The sequence below is a fragment of the Salmo salar genome, chromosome ssa14, assembly GCF_905237065.1.
Source record: "Salmo salar chromosome ssa14, Ssal_v3.1, whole genome shotgun sequence".
In the NCBI taxonomy this organism is placed as follows: Eukaryota; Metazoa; Chordata; class Actinopteri; order Salmoniformes; family Salmonidae; genus Salmo; species Salmo salar.
This window is the reverse complement of record NC_059455.1, coordinates 77,604,491-77,621,880: the sequence shown is the minus strand read 5'-3', so window position 1 is coordinate 77,621,880 and position 17,390 is coordinate 77,604,491. Positions and strand designations below refer to the sequence as shown.

The 17,390-nt window shown below is 46.9% G+C and overlaps 1 protein-coding gene across 1 annotated transcript; it reads left to right on the top strand.

Annotated features, from left to right (window-relative positions):
• The first annotated feature begins 807 nt into the window (after positions 1–807).
• On the top strand, positions 808–16,933 carry LOC106570340 (NOP2/Sun RNA methyltransferase 2). The gene is made up of 6 exons (XM_045693700.1): positions 808–903; positions 1,105–1,272; positions 15,731–15,805; positions 15,934–16,072; positions 16,149–16,188; positions 16,274–16,933. Exons 1-6 carry the CDS (start codon positions 808–810, stop codon positions 16,500–16,502), a joined length of 747 nt encoding a protein of 248 aa, XP_045549656.1. The 3' UTR covers positions 16,503–16,933.
• Positions 16,934–17,390: the final 457 nt, after the last annotated feature.

Here is a 17,390-nt window from a genome sequence, read left to right as displayed (position 1 = left end):
GGCCTGGGCTCCATCACTCACACAGATTTACTGTTCATTTCTAATACTTTTTGTTTCTTTTAACTTTTGTTAGTCTACATTGCCAAAGCAAGTGAAATAGACAATGTTTAATAGGTTTACATTTGGGACTCCCGAGTGGTGCAGCCGTCTAAGGCACTGCATCTCAGTGCAAGAGGTGTCACTACAGTTCCTGGTTAGAATCCAGGCTGTATCACATCTGGCCGTGATTGGGAGTCCTATAGGGCGGCGCACAATTGGCCCAGTGTCGTCTGGGTTTGGCCGGGGTAGGCCGTCATTGTAAATAAGATACAGCAAAGCAGTGCGACACAAACAACAACACAGAGTTACACATGGAATAAACAAGCGTACAGTCAATAACAAAATAGAACAAAAAGAAAGTCTATATACAGTGTGTGCAAATGGCGTGAGGAGGTAAGGCAATAAATAGGCCATAGTAGCGAAGTTATTCACAATTTAGCAGATTAACACTGGACTGATAAATGAGCAGATGATGTGCAAGTAGAGATACTGGTGTGCAAATGAGCAGAAAAGTAAATAAAAACAATATGGAGATGAGGTAGGTAGATTGGGTGGGCCTTGCTACAGCGGTGCATATTCACCTTTCCACACAGCTGCATACATATCTGATCCTAATATGAGATAAATAATAAAATCTAGACAGACTATCAAATCCCTGTGAAGGGTTGCTGGTTTGTGTTTTGATTTCTACCAGCAGAGGGTGCTCTTGGCTCATATTTATCTCTATATAATATATACATACACACTCAGTATCTGTGTGTATTCAGTATGAGGATCCTGCCCAATCACCAGAACACTGGAGGCTTCTTTGTAGCTGTCCTGGTCAAGAAAACCCCCATGCCCTGGAACAGAACATTCCCCAAGGTACACACCCACATACTTGCCCAGGAACATACACATAAAAGCGCACAGTCCACACAGACACACACACATGGACACGCACGCTCCTCACACCTTTGTTTTCTTGTTAACACAGGCACATCTCAGATGGAACGCAACACTGTCCGGTACCTCATACACCAGAGAGAAGTTCCCACAAAAGTGAACTTTGATTCCTTTCTCCAGTTGAGGAAGGAGCAGACATCCAGCTCAGTGCACCAGCCAGAGGACTCTCCAGTGGGCACTCCCCTCCTTGAGAGACCGCTGGTGGATGGAGACGGAGGAGAGGAGGCAGGAGAGGACTCGCCCAAAGAGCTAGTCGATCAGACCAAGGAACCCAACGTGTGTGTGTGGGTGAGATGAGGGAGGGAGAGTGTGTTCATTGTGGGGGAAAAAATGTACCAACCACAGATTTTTTACCAGCCAAACTACTTTTCCCGCCATAATCACTCTAAAAATCACAAAAACGAATGAGCATGCATTCTAATGTTTCTAAAACAAAATTATTACTAATAAGAAGTAATGGGGTATATTGCTTAATTATATTTCATTGTTTTGACCTGCGTCTTAACCAATGCATCTTAAAATAAATCATTTAAATACTATAGTAAAAACAGAAACAGTTCTACAACTGAACATCAGCATCAACAAAGTGCCTGCCCTGCCACAAATGCTGAGTGATACAGCATATTTATGATGTTTTACAAAGACTACATGTGTTCCTAAGTAGAAATGTAGAAGCACACAAATACATCTAGGAGAACAATTACAATGTTTGAGTGTTTTCATGACAAGAAATTACAAAACGTTCATGAATAAACGTTTTGGGGAGTGATACATACTCAATCAAGCACAATCATTAGGTGATACAAATGTTCAGCTTCCCCTTTAAGGGACAGGGCGTTACCGTGGTCATTTGGACACTCCCCTGTGATGGAAAATCTGACTGCAATGTCTTCTTAGCAGAAGGCAGTTGCAGCAAACTCAAACTAATATTGAAAAACAACCTAGTATGTGAACAACGATGTAACTGGCAAAGAAACACGAGGGACAAAGTCACACTTTCTTGTCAATTCGACCAATTTCTACATGTGTGCTTTGGATTTTTTTAAATGCTCTGTGTGACCATCCGCCAACATGGCTGGTGAAATAGACATTCTTACCTACCAATGACAATCTACCCACATTTGGCGGGTGTTAATTTCCAACAGTGTGTGTATTCTGACTCTGCTCTCTGCTCCAGGCCTCCCAATAAAAAGTTGAAGACTTCAGCATGATTTTAAAGAAGACCCCTTTTACTATAGTAAAAACAGAAACAGTTCAACATAGTGAGTATTTGGTCTCTGACGGATTGCAACCTATGTAAGCAGCTGCTTGATATCAGCGTTACCTGTATGGAGGGGAGACTGTTTTGACCAAGCATAGATAGTATTACCATTACAAAATAATGTACACTGAACAAAAAAATATAAACGGAACATGCTTCAAAGATTATTCAGAGATTTAATGTTCATATAGGGAAATAAGTCAATTGAAATAAATTGATTAGGCTCTAATCTATGGTTTCACATGACGGGCAATACAGATATGAATCTGTTGGTCACAGATACACACCCCTACTTAAATTTTTTTTATTTAAGTTATCAGAAAACCAGTCAGTATCTTGTGTGACCATTTTTCCTCATGCAGCACGACATCTCTTTTGCATAGTTGATCAGGCTGTGGAATGTTGTCCTACTCTTCTTCAATGGCTGTGCGAAGTTGCTGGATATTGGAGGGAACTGGAACATGTTGTCGTACACGTCAATCCAGAACATCCCAAACATGCTCAATGGGTTACCTGTCTGGTATGCAGGCCATGGAAGAACTGGGACATTTTTCAGCTTCCAGGAATTGTGTACAGATCCTTGCGAAATGGGATCATGCTGAAACATGAGGTGATGGCGGCGGATGAATGGCACAACAACGGGCCTCACGATCTCGTCACATTATCTCTGTGCATTCAAATTGCCATAGATAAAATGCAATTGTGTTCATTGTCTGTAGCTTATGCCTGCCCATACCATAACCCCACCACCACCATGGGGCACTCTGTTCACAACATTGACATCAGCAAACCACTCGCCCACACAACGTCATACACGCTGTCTGCCATCTGCCCGGTACAGTCGAAACCGGGATTCATCTGTGAAGAGCACACTTCTCCAGCATGCCATCGGTTAAAATGCCGTACTGCAGTCAGGTCAAGACCCTGGTGAGGAAGACGAGGACACAGATTAACTTTCCTGAGACGGTTTCTGAAAGTTTATACAGAAATGATTTTTTTGGCGCAACCCACAGTTTCATTAGCTGTCTGGGTGGCTGGTCTTAGACGATCCCGCAGGTGAAGAAGCAGGATGTGGAGTTCCTGGGCTGGCGTGGTTACACATGGTCTGTGGTTGTGAGGTCGGTTGGACATACTACCAAATTCGCAAAATGACGTTGGTAGAGAAATTAACATTCCATTCTCTGGCAACGGCTCTGGTGGACATTCCTACAGTCAGCATGCCAATTTTACGCTCCCACAATACTTGAGACATCTTGTGGCGTTGTGACAGAGTTGCACATTTTAGTGGCCTTTTATTATCCCCAACACAAGGCTCACCTGTGTAATGATCATGCTGATCATCACCCAACTACCTCATCCCCAAATTGTTTTTTTTCTTCTCTTTTGCAGCCCAGTATCTCTATTTGCACACCATCATCTGCACATCTATCACTCCAGTGTTAATGCTAAATTGTAATTATTTCACCTCAATGGCGTATTTATTTCCTTACCTCCCTAATCTACAATTGCACACACTGTGCATATACTTTTCTATTGTGTTATTGACTGTGCGTTTGTTTATCCCATGTGTAACTCTGTGTTGTTGTTTTTGTCTCACTACTTTGCTTTATCTTGGCCAGGTTGCAGTTGTAAATGAGAACTTGTTCTCAACTAGCCTACCTGGTTAAATAAAGGTGAAATAAAATACAAAAAATGATCATGCTGTTTAATCAGCTTCTTGATATGCCACACCTGTCAGGGGATGGATTTTCTTGGCAAAAGAGATGCTCACTAACCTGTTGGGGATAGGGGCAGTATTTGCACGGCCGGATAAAAAACGTACCCGTTACTACTCCTTCCCAGTAACTAGAATATGCATATAATTGTTTGATTTGGATAGAAAACACCCTATAGTTTCTAAAACTGTTTGAATGGTGTCTGTGAGTATAACAGAACTCATTTGGCAGGCCAAAACCTGAGAAGATTCCAAACAGGAAAGCGCTCTCTCTGACTACTTCTTGGCCTTCTTGATCATCTCTAACCAAAACAGGGGATCTCTGGCATAACGTGACATTTTCTAACACTCCCATAGGCTCTCAGAAGGCGCCAGAACGATGAATGGTGGCTTTGCAGGCCATGGCTGAAAAACATTAGCGCATTTGGATAGTGGTCGATCTGAGGACAATGAGACTGGAGGCGCGTGCACGAGCCGACACCATGTTTACTTTCTCTCTCTTTGAACGAAAACAACGACTCCCGGTCGGAATATTATCGCTTTTTTACGAGAAAAATAGCATAAAAATTGATTTTAAACAGCGGTTGACATGCTTCGAAGTACGGTAATGGAATATTTAGACATTTTTTGTCACGAAACACGTCGGGCCCGTCACCCTTCTTTACCCTTCGGATAGTGTCTTGAACGCACGAACAAAACGCCGCTATTTGGATATAACTATGGATTATTTGGAACCAAACCAACATTTGTTATTGAAGTAGAAGTCCTGGGAGTGCATTCTGACGAAGAACAGCAAAGGTAATCAAACTTTTCTAATAGTAAATCGGAGTTTGGTGAGTACCACACTTGGTGGGTGTCAAAATAGCTAGCCTGTGAAGGCTGGGCTATCTACTCAGAATATTGCAAAATGTGCTTTCACCGAAAAGCTATTTTAAAATCGGACATAGCGAGTGCATAAAGGAGTTCTGTATCTATAATTCTTAAAATAATTGTTATGTTTTTTGTGAACGTTTATCGTGAGTAATTTAGTAAATTCACCGGAAGTGTTCGGTGGGAATGCTAGTCACATGCTAGTCACATGCTAATGTAAAAAGCTGGTTTTTGATATAAATATGAACTTGATTGAACAAAACATGCATGTATTGTATAACATAATGTCCTAGGATTGTCATCTGATGAAGATCATCAAAGGTTAGTGCTGCATTTAGCTGTGGTTTGGGTTTATGTGACATTATATGCTAGCTTGAAAAATGGGTGTCTGATTATTTCTGGCTGGGTACTCTGCTGACATAATCTAATGTTTTGCTTTCGTTGTAAGGCCTTTTTGAAATTGGACAGTGTGGTTAGATTAACGAGAGTGTTGTCTTTAAAATGGTGTAAAATAGTCATATGTTTGAGAAATTGAAGTAATAGCATTTCTAAGGTATTTGAATATCGCGCCACGGGATTACACTGGCTGTAGAGGCTAACAGGGATATAAACATATTTTTGCACAAAATGTTAGCGAAATAAGCTTTTTATGCGTGTGGAAAATGTATGGGGTCTTTTATTTCAACTCATGAAACATGGGACCAACACTTTACATGTTGCGTTTTATATTTTTGTTCAGTGTACAGGTTTTGATTGATGACTTCATCTATTCCATAATGTGTGTGTGTTGCTATGACCTGTCTCCAGACTTCCCTAAGACCCTTCTCATCCCAAATCCCCCTAGTACACTCAGCACCTGCACAGGTGGCTGTGTGTGTGTGTGCCTCCAAGCAGTCAGATAACCACTCCCTTCCCTTATTCCTCTGCTGTGGGGGTGCTTTGCTGGTGACATTCAGTGATTTATTTAGAATGCAAGGCTGTCACGATTCCCACCGAGGGTGGCGCCCCCTCCTGCTCGGGTGGCGCTCGGCGGTCGTCGTCACCGGCCTACTAGCTGCCACTGATTCCCTTTTTGTTTTCCCCCCTTTTGTGATTGTTTGCACCTGTTCGTAGTGGGGGTGATTAGCGGGGCTATAATTATTAGCTGGCCCGCCTTCTCTTTGTGCGGGATTGTTTATTCTGTTGTATGCTTGTGTTTGCGCTTGTGCGTTGGTTTTGCGCCGACTGTGTTTTCCCCTGTGTTTGGGGCACTTTGTTTTGTGTGCGCGCTTATCGCTGTTTGGGGTGGCTTGTGTTTGTTCGCCTCTTGGCCCATTAAAAGCCACTACCCTGTACTCGCTGCTTCCTGTGTTTGATTCCTCACCCACGACGCCCGAGCATTACAGAATCCCACACCACGACGATGGAGTCAGCAGGAGCAGCGGCCAACCCCCTTCCCTCGATGGAGGAACGCGTGCTCCACCATACAACTGTCCTCCACCGAATCGGATCCGCGATGGATCAGATGATGGAGAGGATGGACCGATGGGAGAGGAGTGGTCTCCTCTCTCCACCTCCGGCTCCTCTGACGCAGCCACCTCTGCCTCCCACTGCGTCTAGCTCTGGCGCGCTTCGTCTGGCTCTCCCGAGGGAGTATGATGGAGCGGCGGCTGGGGGCTAGGGATTTCTGCTCCAGCTCGAGCTGTACCTGGCCACCGTCAGACCTGCTCCCTCAGGAGAGGAGAGCGTGAGTGTCCTCGTTTCCTGCCTGACGGGCCGAGCTCTGGAGTGGGCCAATGCTGTCTGGAATGGTCCGGACTCAGCGAGGGACCACTACCCAGAGTTCACCCGCCGCTTTCGGGCCGTCTTCGACCACCTTCCGGAAGGAAGAGCGGCGGGTGAGCGGCTGTTCCACCTCAGGCAGGAGACGAGGAGCGAGCAGGACTTCGCGCTGGAGTTCAGGACCTTGGCTGCTGGGGCGGGGTGGAACGACAGGGCCCTCATAGACCATTACCAGTGTAGTCTCCGGGCGGACGTCCGCAGGGAGCTAGCCTGTCGGGACACCGCTCTGTCTATTGATGAGCTCATTGATATGTCTATCCGTCTGGACCATCTGCTGGCTTCCTGCGGGCGTTCGGAAAGGGTCCTGTCCGTTCCACCTCCGTGCACCCCCGCCCCTACTCCTATGGAGGTGGGGGGGGGGGGGCTGTGCCAAGGGGCACCGGAGGAGGTGGCTCCTCCTGCACCAGCTGTGGTCGGAGAGGACACACGGCCGACCGGTGCTGGAGGAGTCAGTCTGGGAGTCGAGAGGGCAGGCAGAACACTTCTCGGTCACCCCAGGTGAGTCAGCACCAAATTCACCCAGAACCCCCTGTTGGTCACGTGTTCTTATTCATTTTGTTTTCAATTTTTTTTCCCCTCTTCCCAACATAGGGCGCTAGTCGATTAAGGCGCAGCTGGGAACTTTATGGATCGCGGACTCGCCATTAAGCTGGGCATTCCGCGAGTGCCGATAGATTCCCCCTTCCCCGTGCACTCCCTAGATAGCCGGCCATTAGGGTCAGGGCTAGTCAGGGAGTCTACGGTTCCACTGGACATGGTGACGCAGGGGAATCATAAGGAACGGATTAGTTTCTTTCTTATTGATTCGCCTGCGTTTCCGGTGGTGCTGGGGGTCCCCTGGCTGGCTGATCACAATCCCCGGATTTCGTGGAAACAGGGGGTTCTCCAGGGGTGGTCAGAGGAGTGTTCAGGGAGGTGTCTAGGAGTTTCCATAGGTGCCACGTCGGTGGAGAGTCCAGACCAGGTGTCCACCGTGCGCATTCCCCCTGAATACGCCGATTTGGCGATCGCTTTTTGTAAAAAGAGGGCGACCAAATTACCACCTCATCGACAGGGGGATTGTGCAATAGATCTCCAGGTTAACGCTGCGCTTCCCAAGAGTCACGTGTACCCCTTGTCACAGGAGTAGACGGTGGCTATGGAGACATATGTCACAGAATCTCTAGGACAGGGGTACATTCGGCCCTCCATCTCACCCGCCTCCTCGAGTTTCTTTTTTGTGAAGAAGAAGGAGGGAGGTCTGCGTCCGTGCATTGATTACAGAGGTCTAAATGCTATCACGGTGGGGTTTAGTTACCCGCTACCTCTCATTGCTACGGCGGTGGAATCATTTCACAGAGAAAAATTCTTCACAAAACTGGATCTCAGGAGCGCGTATAACCTGGTGCGTATTAAGGATGGAGACGAGTGGAAAACCGCATTTAGTACCACATCGGGCCATTATGACTACCTCGTCATGCCGTATTGGTTGAAGAATGCTCCAGCCGTCTTTCAATCCTTTGTAGACGAGATTCTCAGGGACCTGCACAGGCAGGGCGTGATTGTTTATATCGATGATATTCTGATATATTCCGCCACCCGCGCCGCGCATTTGTGTCCCTGGTACGCAAGGTGCTTGGGAGACTGCTGGAGCATGACCTATACGTTAAGGCTGAGAAATGTGTGTTTTCCAAACGAGCCGTTTCCTTCTTGGGTTATCATATTTCCACCACGGGGGTGGTGATGGAGTGTGACCGCGTTAAGGCCGTGAGTAATTGGCCGACTCCAACCACGGTGAAGGAGGTGCAGCGGTTCTTAGGGTTTGCCAATTACCACCGGAGGTTTATCCGGGGTTTTGGCCAGGTAGCCATTACCTCACTGCTGAAGGGGGGGCCGGTGCGTTTGCGGTGGTCGACGGAGGCGGACGGAGCCTTCAAGAAGTTGAAGGTGCTGTTCACCGAAGCACCCGTGTTGGCGCACCCGGACCCGTCTCTAGCATTCATAGTGGAGGTGGACGCATCCGAGGCTGGGGTGGGTGCCGTGCTATCGGGTACGCCACTGAAACTCCGCCCCTGCGCTTTCTTTTCGAAGAAGCTCAGTTCGGCGGAGCGTAACTATGATGTGGGGGACAGGGAGTTGCTAGCGGTGGTAAAAGCCTTGAGGGTGTGGCGACATTGGCTTGAGGGGGCTAAGCACCTCTTTCTCATCTGGACCGACCATCGAAATCTGGAGTACATCCGGGCAGCTAGGAGACTGAATCCGCGTCAGGCAAGGTGGGCCATGTTCTTCGCCCGGTTTAGGTTTACGATCTCCTATAGACCAGGCTCCCTGAACACGAGGGCCGACGCGCTGTCCCGTCTTTATGACACGGAGGACCGGCCCATCGATCCAACTCCCATCATTCCAGCGTCTAGGCTGGTTGCACCGGTGGTATGGGAGGTGGACGCGGACATCGAGCGGGTGTTAGTATTGGAACCTGCGCCTTCACAGTGTCCTGTGGGTTGCATGTACGTGCCGCTCGGTGTTCGTGATCAATTGATTCGGTGGGCGCACACGCTACCCACTTCGAGTCATCCTGGTGTGGCGAGGACAGTGCGGAGTCTCAGGGGGAAGTACTGGTGGCCCACCTTGGCTAAGGACGTGAGGTTCTATGTCTCTTCCTGTTCGGTGTGCGCCCAGAGTAAGGCTCCTAGGCATCTCCCGAGAGGGAAGTTACAGCCCCTCCCCGTTCCACAACGGCCATGGTCGCACCTGTCTGTAAACTTCTTGACAGATCTTCCCCCGTCTCAGGGGAGCACTACGATCCTTGTGGTTGTGGATCGGTTTTCAAAGTCCTACCGTCTCCTCCCGTTGCCCGGTCTCCCTACAGCCCTGCAGACTGCGGAGGCCCTATTTACCCCCGTCTTCCGGCACTACGGGGTGCCAGAGGACATTGTCTCTGATCGAGGTTCCCAGTTCACATCCAGGGTCTGGAAAGCGTTTATGGAGCGGCTGGGGGTCTCGGTCAGTTTGACCTCCGGTTATCACGCCAAAAGTAATGGGCAGGCGGAGAGGGTAAACCAGGAGGTGGGCAGGTTTCTGAGGTCGTATTGCCAGGACCGGCCAGGGGAGTGGGCGAGGTACATTCCTTGGGCGGAGTTAGCCCAGAACTCACTTCGTCACTCCTCTACTAACATGTCACCCTTTCAGTGTGTTTTGGGTTACCAGCCGGTCCTGGCACCATGGCACCAGAGCCAGACCGAGGCTACTGCGGTGGAGGACTGGGTACAGTGCTCCAAGGAGACCTGGAGAGCCGTCCAGGAATCCCTGAAGGAGGCCAGTGGACGGCAAAAGAGGAGTGCTGACCGCCACCGCAGTGAGGCACCCGTGTTCGTACCGGGGGACAGGGTCTGGCTCTCGACCCGGAACCTGCCCCTCCACGTGCCCTGCCGGAAGCTGGGGCCGCAGTGTGTGGGGCCCTTTAACCTCTTGACGGTCGCCTAGGATAGGGGGCGCTACAGCGATTTTTGAAAAAAATTCGTGCCCATATTAAACGGCCTCCTACTCAAACTCAGAAGCTAGGATATGCATATAATTCATACTTGTGGATAGAAAACACCCTAACGTTTCTAAAACTGTTTGAATGGTGTCTGTGATTATAACAGAACTCATATGGCAGTCAAAACCCCGCGACAGATTGTAACAGGAAGTGGAATTCTGAATTGCGGACTCAACTTCATCACTTTGCCTATAAATCACACCGTGAGCAATGGTTCATTGAGCACTTCCTATTGCTTCCACTAGATGTCCCCAGTCTTTACAAAGTGGTCTGAGCCTTCTACTGTGAAAACTGACACATGAGGAGGGCCATCACCATTATGACGCCGGCTCCCCTGGCTACCCTCCCCTTTCGAAACGTTTTGAAAGACAATGCAATCGTCCCCCTTGAATGTTATTGGAGCTCTGGTTGAAAAAGGCCCTAAAGATTTATGTTATACAACGTTTGACATGTTTGAACGAACCTAAATGAAAAAAAAATGCATTTTATTGAAAGAGGAGTCCCGCGGCCGACGGAGCTTTTGGAGCAGCCTTCAGAACGCGCTAACAAGAACAAGCTATTGGGACGTAAAGGATTAACTTTTTCGAACGAAAATACATTTGTTGTAGACCTGGGATCCCTGGAAGTGCTTTCTGATGAAGATAATCAAAGGTAAGGGATTATTGACAATAATATACAAGAGTAGATTTGATATGCGATTGTTCCAACATGGCGCTGACCTGTAACGGTAGCCTATTTTTCTGAGTATCGCATCCCCTTTTATTGCAAAGTGTGATTACCCAGTAAAGTTATTTTTAAATCTGGCATTACAGGTGCTTTCAAGAGATATTCATCTATAAATCTTAGAATGACAATATTACATTTTAAAAATGTTTTCGAATAGTAATTTAGTAAATTGTAGCGCTGTTTCACCGGATGCATTTGAGGGAAAATATACTGCTCAAAAAAATAAAGGGAACACTTAAACAACACATCCTAGATCTGAATGAAAGAAATAATCTTATTAAATACTTTTTTCTTTACATAGTTGAATGTGCTGACAACAAAATGACACAAAAATAATCAATGGAAATCCAATTTATCAACCCATGGAGGTCTGGATTTGGAGTCACACTCAAAATTAAAGTGGAAAACCACACTACAGGCTGATCCAACTTTGATGTAATGTCCTTAAAACAAGTCAAAATGAGGCTCAGTAGTGTGTGTGGCCTCCACGTGCCTGTATGACCTCCCTACAACGCCTGGGCATGCTCCTGATGAGGTGGCGGATGGTCTCCTGAGGGATCTCCTCCCAGACCTGGACTAAAGCATCCGCCAACTCCTGGACAGTCTGTGGTGCAACGTGGCGTTGGTGGATGGAGCGAGACATGATGTCACAGATGTGCTCAATTGGATTCAGGTCTGGGGAACGGGCGGGCCAGTCCATAGCATCAATGCCTTCCTCTTGCAGGAACTGCTGACACACTCCAGCCATATGAGGTCTAGCATTGTCTTGCATTAGGAGGAACTCAGAGCCAACCGCACCAGCATATGGTCTCACAAGGGGTCTGAGGATCTCATCTCGGTACCTAATGGCAGTCAGGCTACCTCTGGCGAGCACATGGAGGGCTGTGCGGCCTCCCAAAGAAATGACACCCCACACCATGACTGACCCACCGCCAAACCGGTCATGCTGGAGGCTGTTGCAGGCAGCAGAACGTTCTCCACTGCGTCTCCAGACTCTGTCACGTCTGTCACATGCTCAGTGTGAACCTGCTTTCATCTGTGAAGAGCACAGGGCGCCAGTGGCGAATTTGCCAATCTTGGTGTTCTCTGCACGGTGTTGGGCTGTAAGCACAACCCCCACCTGTGGACGTGGGGCCCTCATACCACCCTCATGGAGTCTGTTTCTGACCGTTTGAGCAGACACATGCACATTTGTGGCCTGCTGGAGGTCATTTTGCAGGGCTCTGGCAGTGCTCCTCCTGCTCCTCCTTGCACAAAGGTGGAGGTAGCGGTCCTGCTGCTGGGTTGTTGCCCTCCTACGGCCTCCTCCACGTCTTCTGATGTACTGGCCTGTCTCCTGGTAGCGCCTCCATGCTCTGGACACTACGCTGACAGAAACAGCAAACCTTCTTGCAACAGCTCGCATTGATGTGCCATCCTGGATGAGCTGCACTACCTGAGCCACTTGTGTGGGTTGTAGACTCCGTCTCATGCTACCACTAGAGTGAAAGCACCGCCAGCATTCAAAAGTGACCAAAACATCAGCCAGGAAGCCTAGGAACTGAGAAGTGGTCTGTGGTCCCCACCTGCAGAACCACTCCTTTATTGGGGGTGTCTTGCTAATTGCCTATAATTTCCACCTGTTGTCTATTCCATTTGCACAACAGCATGTGAAATGTATTGTCAATCAGTGTTGCTTCCTAAGTGGACAGTTTGATTTCACAGAACTGTGATTGACTTGGAGTTACATTGTGTTGTTTAAGTGTTCCCTTTATTTTTTTGAGCAGTGTAGTTAGTCAACGTCATGCGCCGATGTAAAATGCTGTTTTTATATATAAATATGAACTTTATCGAACAAAAGAATGCATGTATTGTGTAACATGATGTCCTAGGAGTGTCATCTGATGAAGATTGTCAAAGGTTAGTGCTGCATTTAGCTGTTTTTTGGTTATTTGTGATGCATGTGGTTGGTCGGAAAATGGCTATGTGGCTACTTTTACCATATACTCCTCTAACATAATCTAATGTTTTGCTTTTGCTGTAAAGCCTTTTTGAAATCGGACAACGTGGTTCGATTCAGGAGAGGTGTATCTATAAAACGATATAACATAATCCTATATTTGAAAAAAATATTACATTTCGTTATGCTAATGGCGATAGGATTTTTCGCTGGATGTCCGTTGGATGTCCGTCCCGCATACGTGACGGAGCCCGACCAGGGGTTAAAGTCCTGAGGAGGATCAACGATGTGTGTTATCGTTTGCAACTCCCTTCCTATTACCGTATTAACCCCTCGTTTCATGTTTCTCTCCTCAGGCCGGTGGTAGCTGGTCCCCTGCAGGAAGATGAGGTGCCGGAGGTCCCTCCACCCCCTCTGGACATCGGGGGGTCCCCGGCATACAGCATACGGGCCATTCTGGACTCGAGATGCCGGGTGAGGGGCCTGCAGTACCTCGTAGACTGGGAGAGGTACGGTCTGGAGGAGAGGTGCTGGGTGCCGGCGGAGGACGTCTTGGACCCATCCATGTTGAGGGATTTCCATCGCCTCCATCCGGATCACCCTGCGCCTCGCCCTCCGGGTCGTCCTCGAGGCCGGTGTCGGTGCGCTGCAGGAGCCGCGCGTCAGGAGGGGGTACTGTCACGATTCCCACCGAAGGTGGCGCCACCTCCTGCTCGGGTGGCGCTCGGCGGTCGTCGTCACCGGCCTACTAGCTGCCACTGATTCCCTTTTTGTTTTCCCCCCTTTGTGATTGTTTGCACCTGTTCGTAGTGGGGGTGAGGGGTGATTAGCGGGTCTATAATTATTAGCTGGCCCGCCTTCTCTTTGTGCGGGATTGTTTATTCTGTTGTATGCTTGTGTTTGCGCTTGTGCATTGGTTTTGCGCCGACTGTGTTTTCCCCTGTGTTTGGGGCACTTTGTTTTGTGTGCGCGCTTATCGCTGTTTGGGGTGGCTTGTGTTTGTTCGCCTCTTGGCCCATTAAAAGCCACTACCCTGTACTCGCTGCTTCCTGCGTTTGATTCCTCACCCACGACGCCCGAGCATTACAAAGGCACACTTAATCAGCATGGCTACCACAGCATTCTGCTGGAGCTATCATTTGTTTTTCAACAGAACAATGACCCAACACACCTCCAGGCTGTGTAAGGGCTATTTGACCAAGGAGAGTGATGGAGTGCTGCATCAGATGACCTGGCCTCCACAATTACTCGACCTCAACCCAATTGAGATGGTTTGGGATGTGTGAAAGAAAAGCAGCCAACAAGTGCTCAGAATATGTGGGAACTTCAAGACTGTTGGAAAAGCAATCCAGGTGAACCTGGTTGAGAGAACGCCAAGAGTGTGCAAAGCTGTCATCAAAGAAAGGGTGGCTACTTTGAAGAATACAACGTATACACTACCGTTCAAAAGTTTGGGGTTATTTAGAAATGTCCTTGTTTTTGAAATATTTTTTTTTGTCCATTAAAATAACATCAAATTCATCAGAAATACAGTGTAGACATTGTTAATGTTGCAAATGACTATTGTAGCTGGAAAAGGCAGAATTTTAATGGAATATCTACAAAGGTGTACAGAGGCCCATTATCAGCAACCATCACTCCTGTGTTCCAATGGCACGTTGTGTTAGCTAATCCAAGTTTATAATTTTAAAAGGCTAATTGATCATTAGAAAACCCTTTTGCAATTATGTTAGCACAGCTGAAAACTGTTGTGCTGATTTTAAAGAAGCAATAAAACTGGCCTTTAGACTAGTTGAATATCTGGAGCATCGGTATTTATGGGTTTGAAAACAGGCTCAAAATGGCCAGAAACAAAGAACTTTCTTCTGAAACGCATCAGTCTATTCTTGTTCTGAGAAAGGAAGGCTATTACATTAACAATGCCTACACTGTATTTCTGATCAATTTTATGTTATGTTAATGGACAAAAAAAAAGTGCTTTTCTTTCAAAAACAAGGACATTTCTAAGTGACTCCAAACTTTTGAACGCTAGTGTATTTTGATTTGTTTAACACTTTAAAAAAATGATTCCATATGTTATGTCATAGTTTTGATGTCTTCACAATATCAAAAATAGTAAAAATAAAGAACACTTGAATAAGTAGGTGTCCAAACTTTTGATTGGTACTGTTTTGATTGGGACATGCATATACACTGATTGTACAAAACATTAAGAACACCTGATCTTTCCATGACAGACTGACCAGGTGAATCCAAGTGAAAGCTATGATCTCTTATTGATGACATCTGTTATCCATTTCAATCAGTGTAGATGAAGGGGAGACGGTTTAAAGAATGATTTTTAAGCCTTGAGACAATTGAGACATGGATTGTGTACGTGTGCCATTCAAAGCGGCAAGACATAAGATTTGAGTGCCTTTGAACGGGGTATGGTAGTAGGTGCAAAGCACACCGTTTTCAGTGTGTCAATAACTGCAACGCTGCTGGGTTTCCTGTGTGTATCAAGAATGGTCCACCACCCAAAGGACATTCAGCCAACTTGACACAACTGTGGGAAGCATTGGAATCAACATGGGCCAGCATCCCAGTGGAATGCTTTCAACAACTTGTAGAGTCCATGCCCAGACAAATTGAGGCTGTTGAGGGCAAAAGGGGGTGCAACTCAATATCAGGAAGGAGTGCACTAATTTTTTGTTTTGTTCAGTGTTTACATGCATGCAGAATACTCAGCACGGTTCTGGCTCAATGATATGTGACAAAATATTGTAAGAAGCAATGGCTTATTTTAAATCCAAAATATTATTCAAAACATTGAAATCAGAAGCAATCTGTAAATATGTTGCTGAAACGGATGTTATTCTCAAGCATTGTAATTTCATTATTTTGTGTGTTTTGCAGGTGATCAACACAGGGGTGTGGTCTCACAACAGCGACAAGGAGGAGTTTGGCTGTGCCTTCAGACTTGCCCAGGAGGTAGGTACACATGTATTAATATTCTAGACTTTCAGATAACATGGAAAATGCACACGTGCACATACGGCAGTACACATGCGTACACGCACTCATTCCTCTCTCTCCCTCCTCATCCCTCTCTCCTCCAGGGTATCTATACTCTGTTCCACTACATCCGCTCCAGGATGATCACAATCAGTGTTGAGGACATCAAGATTCTACTGACTCAGGAGAACCCGTACCTCAACAAACTGGAGGATGATGCTCACCAACAGGCCAAGAAGATTGGTACAGTCGTGCTTTTTGTTTTTCCATAGGGTGGTGGCTTTGTGTGTGTTCATGCACTGTTTCTCTGTTTCTACAGAAATGGGCAGCATTGTTCTAAAGTACCGGCCTGATAGTAGGTAAGTATCCATTTTGTCTCTGTCCATGTATTATTTACTGTTATCAGAGAATTCACCCTCTTTCTCCCTCCAACCCTCTCCTCAGTAACCCTGATGGTCCTCAGTGTCCTATAGAGCTGTGTGGCTGGAGAGGCAAGACCTCCATCAGAGCTTTCGTACCTCGCAATGAGAGGTTCCACTACCTCTCATTCGAGGTATTCCGGAACAAACAGGAACCGGGACCCAGGGAGGGAGAGGAGGAGGTGGAGACGGAGAACGGGAACAAAAATGACAGCATAAAAGAGGAGCTGAAAGTAGAGGTGACCAGCACCTGACAGGGGAGGGGAGATATTGACCAGCACCTGAGGGGAGGAGTAGAAAGAAATGTGTATCTCATTAGTCCTAACAAGTTTTCCTCTCTTTGTCTCCACCATATTGCTTTCACCCTTTTTGTTTTTATATCAGTGGAGATGTAGGAGAGGCGTTGAACCTCTTTAGACTATTGAGACACAGGTAGTAAGGGAAAGGGAGGAGGAGGTGCTGTATGAGCTGGAGTTATGCTGTCCAGACTAGGGCTAGACCAAATGTAAGGGAGAAGAGGTGAGTTGGGAAGCTCAGTAAAACTTCTAAGCCACTGCCATAGCAGAAAGGCCACCCCTTGACAGAGCACCTGGTCTTCCCTTCTTCCCCAGACTTGGTACACTCCAGGTGTAATGCCCTGGCCATAGAGAGGGGTTTTTTGTTCTTTATTTTGGTTAGGCCAGGGTGTTACATTGGGTGGGCGTTCTATGTTCTTTTTCTAGGTTTTTGTATTTCTGTGTTTTGGGCCGTGTGTGGCTCCCAATCAGGCACAGCTGAAGTTCGTTGTTGTTGATTGGGAGTCACACATAAAGAGCATGTTTTTCCTTTGGGTTTTGTGGGTAATTGTATTTTGTTAGTGTGTTTTCCTAACAGAACTGTTTGCTGTCGTCTTTTGTTTATTTTTGTAGTGTTCTCTTTTTCATTAAAACACTAATGATGAACACATCCTCCGCTGCGTATTGGTCCACCTTTTCCGACGATGACTTCTCTGTTTCATCTGACGACGAAGACAGCCGTTACACCAGGGGTCGACGCTTTAGTAACTTATTTTAGTTTCTACTGCTGATTTGTTTTAACAGGGAACTCCACTGGCAAAGAAACGTTTTAAAATTATTATTATTGTGCATGTTTGAATGTTTATC

What these genes read in the sequence shown, in the direction of transcription:
- LOC106570340 (XM_045693700.1), top strand. Translation starts at nt 808, where the DNA reads ATGAGGATCCTGCCCAATCACCAGAACACTGGAGGCTTCTTTGTAGCT. An exon ending in CCTTCAGACTTGCCCAGGAG is followed by an intron (nt 15,806 to 15,933) that starts GTAGGTACACAT and finishes TCTCTCCTCCAG; the next exon opens with GGTATCTATACTCTGTTCCA. An exon ending in CCAACAGGCCAAGAAGATTG is followed by an intron (nt 16,073 to 16,148) that starts GTACAGTCGTGC and finishes CTGTTTCTACAG; the next exon opens with AAATGGGCAGCATTGTTCTA.